Raw genomic sequence first — 16,343 nt, 5'->3', positions numbered from 1 at the left:
TCTATTTTTTTAATGTATGTGTGCAGAATTCTTGAGTATATATTTTAAATGGACTGTAAAAAATTGTTGATAAATTCCTAACAAACTTTTCTTTGCTTTTCCAAACATCTTTCTCTTTTTCATTTTTTTTTTTTAATGTTAGCAAAGTAGTAAATCACATGGTAAATGCAAGGCTCTCTTGAGAGAATCTGTGTGTGAACCTTCTTTTGTGCTGCAAATTCTTTGTGCAGCAAAAGGTGCATGATACTCAATTAAAAGAACTTTTCCTTACCAGGCAACTGTGCACCTGAATCTGGGCCCAGTTTGATGATTGCATTTGAGCAGCGGTGTAACCTGGGCTGAGGGATTGCCATTTGGGAGGCATATATAGCATATGGTAACTCCACACATTTTACTGTAGATCGAGCACTTTGCACAGTGTTCAGTAACAAAGCAGCAACTTCCAATATGCGTTCCAAAGGCACAATATGAGAGAACTGCCTGACATAGTTCCAGTCCTTCAGATGCACTCATGCTGCAACATTTTCTGCCTGCAAAACAGCTGTCTTTGCATCCTCTGTTATTGTTGCCATTACCCATATGTAGGGACAGAGGATATAAAATATTGTCCATCTTCAAATGCTGACATGAAGAAAACTGATGTAATTGCCCAAAGTGAGGAGCCAGTGGTACAATCGACACTAGGTATCTTATTGAAAGCAGAACAATCAAAGTTAGTTTTTTATTAGAAAAAAAGTAAACAGGAAGGTGACTGTGTGGATTTTCATTTTAAGCCAATGAAAATATCCTTATGCTCTAGGCCCCCTGGGTCTAAGGACCCTGATAGTAGAAGTTGATTTATTAGTTGCAGTCAGCATTTTAGGACTTTGTTTTATTAAAATGGTAAAGAAAGAATATCTATTGTTACATTATCTTTCGTTCCATGCTAATACAACACAGTTTTTATGTCAAACAGCTAGCTGTGGGACTGGATGGTGAGCAACTGTTATACTAGGAGCTAGAGATTTTAAAATTGTTTTCTAAAAGTGAGAACATTTACTTTTTTATAGTATTTTGAAACCCATAATTGTCACATATATCATATTTGTTCTTCATCAGTGACTTTCACAGCAAGCCTTTCCTATTTGCAAATCAAAATAAGTTTTCTCCTTTTTACTACAGTAATTAACACAAACACAACCTGACATTTGAAAATCAAGCTGTTTTCTTCCTTCTTGACACAGTGTGTTGTCAACTGACAGCTGGCACTGACACCACCTGAAAGGCTTCTGGAACCAGAATTTAGCTATCAATTCTTTTCATGGTATATGAAGCAGCATAAGATGCATCTGGATTTGGCACAGCTACCGATACTGGTCTGGCAGTGCTGTCAGCAGTAAAAACCTGGTTGTGCAGAAAATTAAGATGTTATGTGATACAGAAAATCTATTAAAAGTAATTATGTACAAAGCAAGGTCTAGCTTTTATAAAGCCATCAAAGCAACGTGCAGTCATTCATTCATTTCATTTTAAAAGATCTAGTGACTTAGCACCACATTTATTGTGCCTACTATTTATGTTTTTTTCTACTTCTGTTAATTTTATCTGTGTTGTATCAACTGATTGCTACAGGAAGACAAACCTTTATTTTCAGTATGTGGACAACACTGGAGTTTTAGTCATTTTCACAGAGAAACTGTTAATTAGATATTAAGCCCCAATTCATGAAAACACTTACACACGTGCTTTAATTCCCATGGTAGTCAATAGGATTTAGGAACACATTTAAAATTAAACCCATTATTAAATTCTGTCCTGAACAAGAATGCTTTCCTGAACTAAGGCTTTAATCTGAAACTAAGATTCATTGAAATCACCGGGACTATTTTGTGGAGTAAGGTACTACTCAAACATGATTAAAGATGGCACAATGAAGGTCCGAGGAAGTTTCTACCAGAAGGAAGGGTGGTTGAACCTGGCACAATGGAATTAACTCATGGATATGTCTCAAGGTGGCAGAATTGGGCTGTTGAATAGTATATTCAAGTGAGAGGAAGAGTGATCCAGTGGTTACGGCGCTTATTTGGGATCCAGATTCCCAAATTCCTTGCTCCGTCAAAGACTATCTTTGTGACCTCAGGCAAGCTACTTAATCTCTCTATGCCAACATTTCTTATTTATAAAATGAAGAAAATGATACTTTCCTAACCCATAGGTTATTGTGGAGATAAGTACATTAAAGACTGAGAGTTGCTTAGATACTACAGTTAAGGGGATCATATTAATACCTTAAATAGACTTATGTCCATTGAAAGAAGCAATAAATATTGTATGTGACAAATATGAGATCAAGCTAAAGAATAACACCTGTTCTGACATTTTTATGGTCCCTGAGATTTATCTACAGTCCTTCTAACGGAAGTTGCTTGCCATCTAGTAATGCTTTTGTATGTATAGGCCTTTTTCACTGCAAGATTAGTAATAAGTGTTTAGTCTTAGTGTCTCATTGTGACAATACTTGCTTCTGTAACAAGTAACAAAGTACATTCATTCCAGTTTAACAGTTTCCTTTTTTCTTTCTCTAACTCATTTCTCCTTTGCCATCGCATGCATTCTTGTGCTTTCATCTCTTACCTCGTAGCCATGCTAAAGTCAATGGTCGTGTTTATCTAATAATAAATAGGTGGGTATACTTCAATGTTTCCTTTTCTTAAAAAAATGTACTTTAATTTGTTTTTTAGTTCTTCAGTTCCTAGAAACAAAAATCACTGATGCTGTGCAGTTCGGTGAAATAAGCAAAGACAATGCTTAGATTCTAAACCCACCGGATGGTTTATAGTGGTTAACACATCTGCCACATGGATTTAGAGGCTGTGAATTCTCTCCCCAACTCAGATTCTTCTCTTAAACTTCATTCAAGCTCAATAAAGGCATAGTCAATACTATTTCTAATTGGCTGCAGTTAACAGAATTAGTTCAGAAGGCTGGTAAAGCTACGCTTTACAGGTACCCATATCCACACGCCTACTTACCTCAGATGTACTTTAGATAGTGCATTTAAGAGTTAAAGAAATATGCACAAGAAGTATTTTTCTGAAGAAAAATGAAAGTCTGTGCCTTTGGGTTAGCTTTCTTGTATACAAAGTAATAGAAGTATAGACAAAAATAGAACACCTGTACATTTCAGTATATTAAAACCAGTTAAGTGGTGTACTGAGTTGAATGCTACAGAATCTAAACCACAAAACTTATATTATCATCATGCCATCATAAAATTAACTTTTTAAAATATTTCCATAAGCAAGATTCCTTTCAATTTTTCAAGGATTTTTTTTTAAAATTAGGGTAAGAATAAGAGTGGGGTCAGTTTTTTGTTACTCCTGAACATAAGCACAAAAATTGGGCAAATACCTCAACAAGTTTTCTGTGAATATTTGCTTAAATGAAAAATGAATGTTCTTATCCTGTGCTTATGCAAGTGGCACTTGCACTCAATATTTCAGGCTGCGGTTCTCAAGGAGAATGGGTCTTGGGCAGCTGAACCCCTTAGGTGCCTTTAAAAATCCCAGGTGTAGTGAATGAGTTTGCTGGCAGGAATGGTCACAGAAATAGTAAATTTTAAGTAAGTATTAGGCATTATCACAGAAAATAAATGCTTAACTTGTAAACTTGAGCATCCATGCTAGGAACACCCATCCAGTCAGAGAACAGAAAAAATGCCATGTGAGCTGTGCGTCCATTCAAAACTAACAGTTTGAATCTTGGATATTTAGTACTCTCAATGGTTGGCTCAGGAATATTGTACAGATCAAGCATTATTAACAAATTATTTGGCAAATGATTCTGAACAAGTGAATTTTTAAAAAAAAAAAACATAAATTGTTGGCAGAAAATTCACAAAGAGCCTAAGAGGCATAAATGTGGCAAACACGTTATTCACTATTAATTATTCACTCAGCTCTAGTAAATATATTAAACGTAATTAAATGTGGCCCTCATTCAGCAAGGGTATTTGAGCACATACCTAACTTTAGGCACCTGAGTAGTGCCACTGATCTCAGTAGTCTGGGGGACTATTCAGGTACCTAAAGTTTAGCCATGCTTAAATACCTTGCTGAATTGGGGCCTATATGGGTATATCTATGCTGCAGCTGGGAGCAAGCACCCTTAATATCTATTTATACTCTTGCTTGTTGCTGAAATCAAATATCTTGGGGAGGTGTCTACTGAAAGTTAAGGATTTGGTCAAATGAGATTAATGGGCATAAGATTCCAGTCATATTCCATGGTGTTTTTCTTAGTAATCATTTTCATAGGTATACTTTGTAAGATTATATATGTTTGGGACTGACTATTGTATTAAAGCAATATTATGCACTGTACCTTTTCTGTCTTTCAATAATTAGCATGCAATTAATTTGCTGCTTGAGGATCAATTAGCCAGTTTTCTGTAACCTTTCCCTTATTTAAGCCACTTGAACTTGCAACTTGAAGAAATTGCAAGTCCCAATTATTTGAAAGATGCTTTTGCTTGTTTAACTGTTGCATTGGCAGCTCATGCTGTGCTGTTCATGTTTTATAAGCAATGTTTTGAAATACATTGTACAGAGTAAATAGGTATTTCTAGATTTTCAATTTTCTAATATGCTAGTTAAAAGTTTCAGGGGTTATTGTCTACAATTAATAAAATTGAATAATATGCTAGCACTTCATCCTGTAAATAAAAATGAAACAATACTTTAGCCTATTAAAATTAGTTCCCTGAATAAAAAATACAGTAGATGTTTTATAACATTCCTGATTATACGATATTTATTACTGTAGCTAAATGGTTAGGGACCTGATCTTGCATATCCTTACTGCCAAACAGAGTGCTACAGGAATAGTCTCATTCAAAAGGAACTATTCATGATAGAGATGTGTGCAGGTATGTCACTATGCTTAGAGGTGTGTGCAGGATCTGGCAGTAAGAAAGGAGGGGAGTAATATGTTAATGTCAGAAGAGTCTATGTTAGAGAGGAGTCTGAGCCACATGATCCATTGTGAGATATGGCAGTGCAGTGCCAGTCCAGACCCAGATCTGAATGTCCACAAAGTTCAGAGGTGTTGGGATTTAAGGTTTTGGTTGCAGTCAGTCTCCAATTTGTATATTATTTAAATACATGTGAAAAGCAAAATGAATTGGTGAGTTTCATATTAGGCTAAAACTTTTTATATCATAGAAAATGAGTGATTGCTTTTTTACAAAAGAGAAGACAAAATTAATAAAGATGATAGAAGAGGAAGAGTTTAAATATCACAATAATTCTCAAAAGATTTAACATTACTATCATTTCTACTTTAAAATACATAATTTGCATGCTGTGTATTTCAGCTTATTCTTGACTTTTCTAAGTGATTCATTCAGACATGGTTCAGGATTTGAGGTATGACCTCTGCAAGTTTTAGAAAAGAGAGGGAATGTGTAGGCCTTCCCAAAATTACATGATATCAGATCTATTGAAGGAGTGACCTTGGAATTTTTGCTATACTGTTTATGAATCTGCAGTTGGAAAAAAAACACCTTTGAAACTAACATGTTTCTTTGCTACCCAGTTACATCTTTCCATGTCAAGAAGTTGAAAATGTATTCAAAATATGAATTGTATAGCTTACCTGTGACAATTCAATTGCATTACTAAAAGCATGGGAGAATATGCGCACTTTTTAGCAATTAGTTTTAGCATAATTATATGGCACACTTTCCATTTTGCTCTGATTTTGTGATTCTTACTAGAAGTGCCCAGTTAATGCCATGATGCATGCTCTTGACATCAGAAGACTGCTGCAGATGGAGTGGGAGAATGCTTTAGTAGTTATGTAGCATGATGTATTTATTATCTCTGATCTTCTTTTATAACTCCTCTGTTCTCATTTCCCTTTTTCTTTCTGTTTCAATTACTTTGAGCAGCCTCAAGAAAAAAATACCAAACCATCACAATGAGTAAGTCCCCATGAAGTAATGAAATGCTCACTCTCTCACAGTGTCATTTCATGCTTCTACACCTTAAACTCTGACCATTTTCTCCATTGGGGAAAATGTCAAGTTTAGGTGTCAAAACCACTCATTACTAACTAATCACTAGCATCCGAGTGAGAAATAATTACTAATACATTCTGACTGAGTTTGCAGTGTTTGTTTGCAGAAAGTACCAGAATCATTAACATTTCCAGTTCAATGGCATTTATACATGCATTGTTTATTTTTTTAAAATTATACTGCTTGAAAAAAATCGTTCTTGATACCAATATGGCTCAGTTTGCTGATAACTCATTATTTACCAACAGACTGGTGCACCAAGATGGAAGTCTGCCTGACCTAACCATGCTGAATTTCACTGCCAGCAATGCAAAGGAAGAGGATAAAAATCTGGAAGAGGATGGTGATGAAAGAATGGAAGAGAGAGAGGGGGAGGGAGAGAAAGGTGGGGATGAAAAAGAGAAGGAGGAGGAAGATGAGGAAGAGGATGAGGATGATGAATCTGATGTAGAAGAAACTTCCGGTAGGCTTTGAGGCTGTAATGTTGCCCTTTGCTAACTTTACTTAACTTCAGTTGTAGGTTCATCTTTGACGAGCTCATCTTACTTTAGGTAACATTATGGTTTCCTTTTAATTTTGACTAGAGTCTTTGCCAAAATAGTATGGATTGAGCAGATGGTCCTTGTTAATTATTCAACATGCTTCAGTCTCTTAAGATGAGAACAGCTACTGTTAGCTACAGTATGCTTACAAAATGAAAAAAACCCTCCAACTTCTACTAGAGGAAAACTTTTTACAAAGCCGGTGATGGATGAGGAGATTCCTGAAGCTCATGGAAAGCCCCTTCCATGTGAATTCTGAAAGAAATAATGTTTTTCTTTCTTTAGTATTGTATGCTTTTAAGGTTATTCATTTCAGTAAGTTCTCTGCTTCATTGTTCATGAACAGCATTAGTGTCACATTTTTCAATTTTGAATGAGGAATATCTAACTGATTCTAAATTAATATAAAAATGCCGAAGTTTGGTGGGGGGTGAGGTTAATGCTGTTATCTTGGATATCCTTGGCTAAAACATAAATAATTTCTGTAATACAGTTATGAACATGAACCCTGCATGACTTAGATTAGCAAGAGAAATAACACGTCAGAGACAGGAAACTGAGGGAAGAGTGTTTAGAACAGAGAAAAATCAGATTGTCTGGAAATTGCCTTACATTAATTTGGGCAGGTTTCAGAGTAGCAGCCATGTTAGTCTGTATTCGCAAAAAGAAAAGGAGTACTTGTGGCACCTTAGAGACTAACAAATTTATTTGAGCATAAGCTTTCGTGAGCTACAGCTCACTTCATCGGATGCATCCGATGAAGTGAGCTGTAGCTCACAAAAGCTTATGCTCAAATAAATTTGTTAGTCTCTAAAGTGCCACAAGTACTCCTTTTTTTTTTTATTAATTTGGGCAACTACTGTTACCAGAGCTCTAGAACAGAAATAGAGACTTGAAATGAGACCTGCTCAAAGAAAAATGCCAGTTTATATCCTCTAAGAAGCCTGCACTTAGTTCATACAGCACCAGGGGATCAGAAACCACTCATCCTTCCCTAGCTGGGGGATTCCATCTGCATAGAGGACTTCGCGGAGGGTATAGCCCTGACATACCCAGCTCCTGTGCTCTTTCTGTGCAGGCAAGAGCATGATTGGAATATGGTGCACTCTGGCTTATCCCTAGCTGGTGGAAGTTCCCTTGGGAACATTGGCCAGCTGTTGAAAGTTAACCTAAACTGGGGCAGAGCCAAGAATCAGGGAGCAGTAACTGACTCCCTGGAGGCCTCCACTCTGTGCTGCGCTGAATGGATCTTGGCAGCAGCACAGAAAATATCTGTGACTGGATGTGAGGTACTTTTAAATTACATATACATATAATGAGTGTGTGTGTGTGTGTGTGCGTGTGAATACCAAAAAGCTATATCATAAAGTTGCACTGTTAAGCACTCAAGTGTCTGGAGTTGCCAGCATTATTTTAGCAGAGTAATGCATACAGTCTTTGTTGCATGATTAAATGCTATTTCTTGAATAATACAATATTCCATCTAATTTTTTTAAATGTGTAGCATCTTGTGCCATATGTTGTTCTGTGTGTGCCAGATAGTGCTCATGACTGTAATTTGCATGCCCTGCTTCATTCACCTGGCACCTTCAAAGTGTTGTTTTCCAGTATGGTAAAAAAAAAAAATTGCACAATATAACATTTTTATTCTTTGAGAAATAGTATGTGATCATATCATGAAAGACTATCTTAATTCATACACGTGCATACAGAAACATACTTGCAAAGGAGATTTTTTTGAAGAAAAAAGAAGAAAACAAAATGAATAATCTGAAATTATGTGGCCAGACACCCAAAAAGGCAGAATTTCATACAAAATATGCACTCAGTAGACAGTTCTTTTTCTTTTTAAATAAAAATAATTATCTGAAAACTTGACATCATTGTCTAAGGAGCCCTGAAATTCCTCTGCATCTTCAGTCCAATTTAGGTAACCACGTCTAATTTTTCATCTCCAGTACTAACTGTGCAACCATTCTTACTGTACGTTAGGTCCTCATTCGTCTACATTTTACTAACCCAATCTTCAGACTTAATTCTCATTTTAAAAAGTGGTCTCACTCTACTTGTCATCAAATAGTATTGTGAGCTAAGTGAAGTCTCAGATTACTAATGTTTGATCCTGCAAAGTGATCTGGCTAGCAGATCCTTTTCCAAGATGGAGTCCATTGACTTCAGTGACACAGGCATATGGGTCCACATCCATGGATCAACTTGCAGGATCAGGTCCTAAGACTATATTGTTTTTATAATACATATGTATTATGGTACCTTATAAATTATTACAATTAGTTAAAATGAAATTATTACTAATATTACCAGATAACTTGCATCTAAGAATTTTCAAAAAGCTGGCTGAATAGCTAACTGGATATTTAATGCTGATTTTCAATAAGTTCCAGAAGACTGGAAGAATGCTAATGTTGTGCTAATTTTTAAAAAAGAGTAAATGGGATGATCCAGATAATTATATGCCTGTCAGCCTGACTTCGATCCCTAGAAAGATAATGGAGCAGCTAATATGGGACTTAGTTAATAAAGAAATAAAGGAGGGTAATGCAACTAATGCAAATCCACATGGGTTTATGGAAAATAGATCCTGTCAAATTAACTTGATATCTTTTTTTATGAGATTACAAATTTGGTTGATAAAGGTAATAATGTTGATAAAATATACTTAGACTTCTGTATCGCTTTTGACTTGGTACCACATGATATTTTGATTAAAAAAACTAGAACGATATAATATTAACAATGCACACATTAAATAGATTAAAAACTGGCTAACCGTTAGGTGTCAAAATATAATTATAAATGGGGAATTTTCATCAAACAGGTATGTTCTCAGTGGAGTTTCACACCAATTGGTTCTTGGCCCTATGATAGTTATTATTTTTAACAATGACTTGGAAGAAAACATAAAATTATTACTGATAAAGTTTTCAGATGACACCAAAATTGGGGGAGTAGTATGAATGAAGACAGGTCTCCAATTCAGATCTAGATCACTGGTAAACTGGGTGCAAGCAAATAATGAGTTTTAATTCAGCTAAATGTATACATCTAGGAATAAAGAATGTTGACCATACTTACATGATGGGGGACTCTCTATCCTGGGAAGCAGTGGCTCTGAAAAAGACTTGTGGGTCATAGAGGATATTCAGATAAACAGGAGCTCCCAGTGTAATGGTGTGGCCAAAAGCATTAATGTGATCCTTGGCTGCATAAACAGTGGAATCTCAAGTAAGAGTAGAGAGGTTATTTTACCTCTGTTTTTGGCACTGATGTGACTGCTGCTGAAATGCTGTGTCCAGTTCTAGTGCTTACAGTTCAAGAAGGATGTTGATAAATTGGAGAAGGTTAAGAGAAGAGCCACAAGATTGGTTAAAAGATGAGGAAACATGCCTTACAGTGATAGACTCAAATATCTCAATATTTAGCTTAACAAACAGAAGGGTAAAGGGTGATTTGATTACAGTCTGTAATCTACATGAAGGAACAAATGTTTAATAATGGGCTCTTCAGCCTAGAGGAGAAAGATATAATGGGATCCAATGGCTGGAAGTTGTAGCTAAACAAATTTCAGACTGAAAATAAGGCATAATTTTTTAATGGTGAGAGCACTTAACCACTGGAACAACTTACCAAGGGTTGTGGTGGATTCTTCATCACTGATAATTTTTAAATCGAGATTGGATGTTTTGCTAAAAGATCTGCTCTAGGAATTATTTTGGGAAGTTCTATGGCTTTTGTTATACAGTGGTCTGACAAGATGATCACAGTGGTCCCTTCTGGTCTTGGAATCTATGTATTACGCTAGTACCTAGAGGCCAACTCGCGAGGCATGTGCAAATATCAAATAAGAGAGAATCCTTGTCCCAAAGATCGTACAGACTAAATAGACAAGACAGTCAAAAGTCTAGGGAAAGTGACAGAACACACAGGCAGAGAGAACAGAGTGATGGTTGGTCATGTTAGTGCCATGATTTCTTTTCCCCATTTTTTGTTGTGTTGTTGTTGTTTTGGAATTAAACTCCTTTGTGTGAGGTTAAGTTAGGAGAGTATTTGCTACCTGGAAAAATAAAGGAAAGGAGAGGGGACATTGAAGGGAGGGGAAACTGTAAGGGGAACAGAGCAATGAAGAAAGAAGGAAGGGGAGAGGAGCCTGAAGGGCAGGTGGAGTGAAGTCAAAGTGAAGAGACTAAGGGAGGAGACAGGAAGGGGTTGGAGCAAACAGCCAATCAGTACAGGGCAGAGAATATTCAGAGTGAAAACTGTGGACAGCCTTGTGGTGACGTTATTGCTGTTTGACAGGTCCTGTTTAAACTGCTTCTATAGCTGCTTCTGCCACCTTCCATCTCTGTCTGGCTCCTCCCTTCAGTTTTTTCCTTTCTGCACCAAGGATATGGAACCTAACAGTGCCTAAGTGGGGTCACTCCCACATAATGCTGGGCCTCGGGAGCACTGGAGGCTTGCCTCTGGCTGGCCCCATCTTTCGCCTTCCTTTTCCTGGGTGCCACACTACCTGCTTAAACTGCTCCTGCTCACTTACGTCTGTGACTGGCTCCTCCCTGCAAATTACATTTGTCAAAATAAATGAACAAAGTACATCTGTGATGCTATCTCTGTGTTTTTTCATCAAGTCCTTCATTTATTGGTTAGCAAAATATGGAATTCTATGATGTAGTGTGTTATGTATATGAAACAGAGCAGTACTAATGCTAAGTGTACAATGAAGATAACTAAAAAGTTGTATTTCAAGCAAAACTCTGCAGGAGGGTTTGCAGACTGCAAAATTCTTCAGAAAACTCTATTACAGTATATTGCTCTTCCTAGAGGACTGTGTAAACATCTGAAAGACTTGTGAACATGTTTTTAACCATCTCAGTGGCATATTCAGCTTTTAGAAAGCAGTGTTCGGCCATATGCTAGTGTCAGGCAGTCTTTTCCATTTTCACATTGTCACTCTCAGCAATACTATTTTCAGGGTTGGAATGTGATTCTGCTCAAAGCTGACATAAAAGTTGTCTAGGAAGAAATATCCTCTGTGAATTACTTTCATGTTTACACTTTTCTGAACAAAATAGGACCATATCCACTAAATATAATCAAACTAAACTATTTTAGTTCTACAAGATTAATGGGTGGATTAAGGCAGAGATCCATGGATTCACGGGTTCACAGATCCAGGCCCTGGGTCTGCAAGGGCCAATGGATGCACAGTCAGTGCCACAAGTACTTTTGTAGTGGGCAGGCTTTGATTTGTTGTTGTGGTGGGCCCCATTTTGTCTTAATCCATCATTGAAAGTCAGAGCTGATTTTACTCACCTTAATGTCTCTTATTTTGGGTCTGAGCGGAAAAAACCCTGTCTTACTATTTTCTACTGAAAAAGGGAAGTAACAAAGGTAAAGAGTTTTTCAGTGACTCCATTGGGTTTGTCTTTGCAGATTTAAAGAATAAGTGGCATCTGGTGATCGACCGCCTCACAGTGCTATTCTTGAAATTCCTGGAATATTTTCATAAACTGCAAGTTTTTGTGTGGTGGCTTTTGGAGCTGCATATTATCAAAATTGTTTCTTCATACATCATCTGGGTCACAGTGAAAGAGGCAAGTAAAACCTGGGCTGACAAAATCTTATCCTTCTATTGACGCTTCTTGGCTCCACAGCAAATGGAGCAAATTGGCAAATTGGGCCAAACCTCGTTCCAACCTACTTCTTAGGTGCAGGCTTAACTGGGGTTCTATGGTCCAGCTGGGCTCTCCAGATACTGGTTCCTAATCAAACTCTGAAGTCCCATCTTCACTTAAAGTCATCAGTTGGGAACGGGGACCCCTCTCACACAGGAAACCGCCAGTCCTCTCCACCAATGAAGATACTAGGGTTTTTGTTTAATTTTTTTGGGAGCCAAAGTCATAGTCCCTCTGTCTTTCTTCTTCCCACCAGCAGCCCCTTCAGATGAGAGGGAGAACTCTGGTGTGCCTAGAAAATAATTTGTGTGAGTCCCCTACCACAAAAATCAGCCTTTCTACCACCCCCAACAGTCCACTGTGTACACCTTGTTGCTGCAAAAAAGCAGGGCCACAGGTTGGGCCCTTTTTATTTAAAACCATACTTGTAGAGTGAGCATGCCACTGTGTGGGTTAGTGGTGCTAATAGTATTTTGAAGTTAGAATTTTTTCCAACCTAATTGATTGCTACGTTTCCCACCAGCCACTAACTACTGTTGAGTTTCAGTGACATCCATGTCTAGCATCACATCGAGAGCTGTTTTAAATGTTTATTTCATTACTTTTCTTAGATCTTGTTTTCAGCCCTTTGTTTTGAAGGATTTTTCAATGACTGTTGTGTGTGAGGAATTGTAGGTATAAAAGGTCACATTAAGGTGCCTGGTCATCTGGCTGCTCTGTGTAATTTCTGTTTTGTGTTTTCAGGTGTCTCTGTTTAACTTTGTGTTTTTGATTGCCTGGGCTCTTGCTTTGCCATATGCTCAATTCCGCCCATTGGCATCAAGTGTCTGCACTGTTTGGACATGTGTGATTATCGTCTGCAAAATGTTATATCAGCTCACATCTATTGACCCTAGCACCTTTTCCAGTAACTGTACAATGGTGAGTAGTAGTGCATATTAAGAGTTTAATTGCTAGGTACTTCAGTGAAAGGACAGAGCCAAAGGAAGCATGTGAAGTGTTCAAAGCTGCGGTTCAGCTGATGTGTTTCTGCTGAATCATCATGATTCCTGCCCCCCCAGTGGCTCCAAAGAGATTCTAACTAAAGAACTTACCGTTGTTTGCGTTTTAGCCTACAGAAAATGAAACTGACATAGGCAGTGAAGAACTGAAGACGTCGCTTCTCTACAGTGCACCCATTGATCCTACAGAGTGGGTTGGATTAAGGAAGTCTTATCCCCTGCTTGTATACTTAAGGGTAACTGCTCTACATTTTTCTGTGTTTAGACTGACTGTCTCTTACTCTGATGAACTTTTCAATATCCTTGAAATGGATCATGTGCCACACACAAAATACATCATTCCATGAATTGTGAGCTATGGGCAATGGAGAAAAAAAATGTGATGTACGGTTAGGGGCAAGTGTCCTGTTATGCAGGGATTCCTAAGCCCTAACTCAAGGAAATTCCATGCAACAATTCAGATAAAATGCACATAGAACCATAGCTCTCCTTGCACTACTATGGATTAAAAGGATGTCAAGAAATTTGACTTACAAGATTTGTAAGAAGTAACAACATACATCCATTTCAGATGTTATAAGATCTAAGATAAATGTTTGCTCTGGATAATTGTCTCTGGCTGCCAGCACATTTCACCTGCAATTATTTTTTTAAAACTTTTATCCCTTAGAAACAACTTGGAAAAAATTTTGTGGGTTTTTTGGGAGGTGGGGGGAGGGGGAGGGGAAACAGCAATAATACTGTCTTTATTCTAGTTTTTGTTTTGTTTAATGCAGGCAGGGTGTGTTTTGTTACTTTCATTCGGATTAAACATTTCTTAGTTTTACTCTATGTCAGCACCCAAAGGCTAACTCCCATAGGATTAGAGAGTCTCTGAAGTCCCTTTCTTAACGATTTAGGATAAGAAGTTCTGCATGGAAAATGGCTGAAAAAAACATGGTTGAGTCACTGCACATTTAGATTATATCACAGGTTTAATTACCATTTGTGACTCCTCCTGAATTAAAAAAAAACAATCAGTGACTTACTTCACCTACCTGTATGGTACCTTCATTGGCCTGCAGATTTGTGTTCGTTCTGAACACAGTGATCAGATTTGTTGAAGTTAGAACTACACCCTTCTGCAGAGGGTAATTTTCTCAGTGCTGACCCAGCCCATTTCAGGTTCTCTGCTTCTTATCTTCATGTGATTTCAGCAAGACAAGGCCAAAATTTGGGACAGATGCACAGTTTCTGGTCTTTTATAACAAAAGAGCTGTCTGGCAGTACTTAATAGTGCTGCTGTTCCCTCTTGCACCAACGCAGGCAAAGTGAACAGCCCACGTAAATTAGGGTTATGAAAACAACACCAAAAGAACTCTATCAAGCACTTCCATTGTTTCATTGGTGAAAACAGAAGTCAGTGGCCTTGCAGATATTCGAGTATGAATTCAGAGTCTCAGTTGTCATGACACCTGCAGTGAGGAACAGTAAGTCTCTCTACCCCCTCAAGAGAGAGGAACAGAAATTGTGGAATTGGTAAACCCCTGATGCATTTTATGGCTCAAGTAAACTTCCCATTTTGAAATTGAATTCCAGAACATTTTGGTATTGCAGCAATATTAAACAATAATATCCACTAGAATATTCATTGATTATGCTTCTCAGAAAAAAATTCCAACTCCTCATATTTCAGTTTTGATTTTATCTTCTTTTTATTGCTTCTTTTGTAGAATAACTTACTGATGCTGGCTATTCTGGCCTTTGAAGTTACAATTTACCGGCATCAGGAGTACTACAGATGTCGAAATAATCTTACTGCACCTGTGACTAAAACCATTTTCCATGACATTACAAGATTACATTTGGATGATGGACTTGTAAACTGTGCCAAGTATTTCATAAACTACTTCTTCTACAAGTTTGGGTTGGAGGTAAATAACATATTCATGTGGTTAAGACAATGATTCCCAACCTTGTGGTGTTTTGTTTTGTTGGTCCCAGATAGAGATGTACTGACAGCCTGCTGCTTCCTCATCTGCTACTCTCACTAGGGCCAGAGTTGTCTAGGCACAGTTACCACCACCTTCCCCTCTCCATCTTCCCCTCCCCATGCTTTTTCTCTTGTTTTTCTTTTCAATCTATTTGTTTCTCATTCCTGTGCTCTTTTCTAATTCACCAAAAGGGAAGGCTGTGTGCTATTCAGGGAGGGATTGGCAAGGGGCATCCACTGATGTCACCCACAATTGAGTTGAGTACCATGGGAGCAGAGGAGAAAAGCAGCAGCTGGCAGGCTACTGTCTATGGCTAAGTACAAGTGAGCTGTTCTTGCACCTGCTGCACTCTGGACTGTTGCAGGATCTGGGAAAAGAAAGAAGTCACTCTTTATTTTAGTATTATTTATATTTTGGTAGATCCAAGAAGCTTGATTCCCCACTGTGCTTCTTGGCTTCAGGAGCTTACTACTTAAATAGACAAGATAGACAAAGCATCGGCAGGGAAAGATACATACAGGGGAAGTGATTTCCCCAAGGTCACGTGGCAGGTCAGTGGCAGATCTAGAAGTAGAACCTGAGCTCCTGAGTCCCAGACCAATGCTGTATTCCATGGATGACGTTGCTCTGTTTTGCCAGCCGCAGCTGTGGGGGAAGGGGTAGGGCAGATCTGAGGTTAGACAACTCTCCTTCCTCCTTCTGTATCTCTTGTTTGGCCTGCATCTCTGTCTAGCTCCCACCTTCCCTCTGCCTTCCCTTCCCTGCCAGTCTGGCACCAACTCATACAGACAAAGCAAAATTGAATCCATCTTGAAAATAAAGTAATGCTGAGTAAATACCTCATAAAACACTTATAAATATTTGCTTGAATAGAACAGTGAATTTGCTTCAGGTACGTTCACACACCTTTTGTGTTCAATTTTCATTAATATTCAAATGAAGAAAATTTAGTGTAGTGGCTAGAATGTTTGTGTAAAAGGCAAGTTTTAAGCAAACTTTAGAGAAAGCAAGTTTTCAGCTCATGTGCATAAGTATTTGCAGTGGAAACCCAATTATAAGTTACTGTGTGCCTATGAGTC

At 37.8% G+C, this 16,343-nt stretch overlaps 1 protein-coding gene across 1 annotated transcript in view; it reads left to right on the top strand.

Moving 5' to 3' along the window:
- PIEZO2 (piezo type mechanosensitive ion channel component 2) overlaps positions 1 to 16,343 on the top strand; it is a 448,530-nt gene that overhangs the window by 340,334 nt on the left and 91,853 nt on the right. Inside the window, exons 18-22 of the mRNA XM_043508112.1 lie at positions 6,307 to 6,521; positions 12,049 to 12,209; positions 13,035 to 13,211; positions 13,402 to 13,527; positions 15,004 to 15,204. Of these exons, the coding sequence (XP_043364047.1) occupies positions 6,307 to 6,521; positions 12,049 to 12,209; positions 13,035 to 13,211; positions 13,402 to 13,527; positions 15,004 to 15,204 (880 nt within the window). The remainder of the gene's footprint in view (positions 1 to 6,306; positions 6,522 to 12,048; positions 12,210 to 13,034; positions 13,212 to 13,401; positions 13,528 to 15,003; positions 15,205 to 16,343) is intronic.

Source organism: Dermochelys coriacea, chromosome 2 (genome assembly GCF_009764565.3).
Source record: "Dermochelys coriacea isolate rDerCor1 chromosome 2, rDerCor1.pri.v4, whole genome shotgun sequence".
Taxonomy (NCBI): Eukaryota; Metazoa; Chordata; order Testudines; family Dermochelyidae; genus Dermochelys; species Dermochelys coriacea.
The sequence above is the reverse complement of the archived record's forward strand: the minus strand, read 5'-3'. Positions and strand labels throughout refer to the sequence as shown.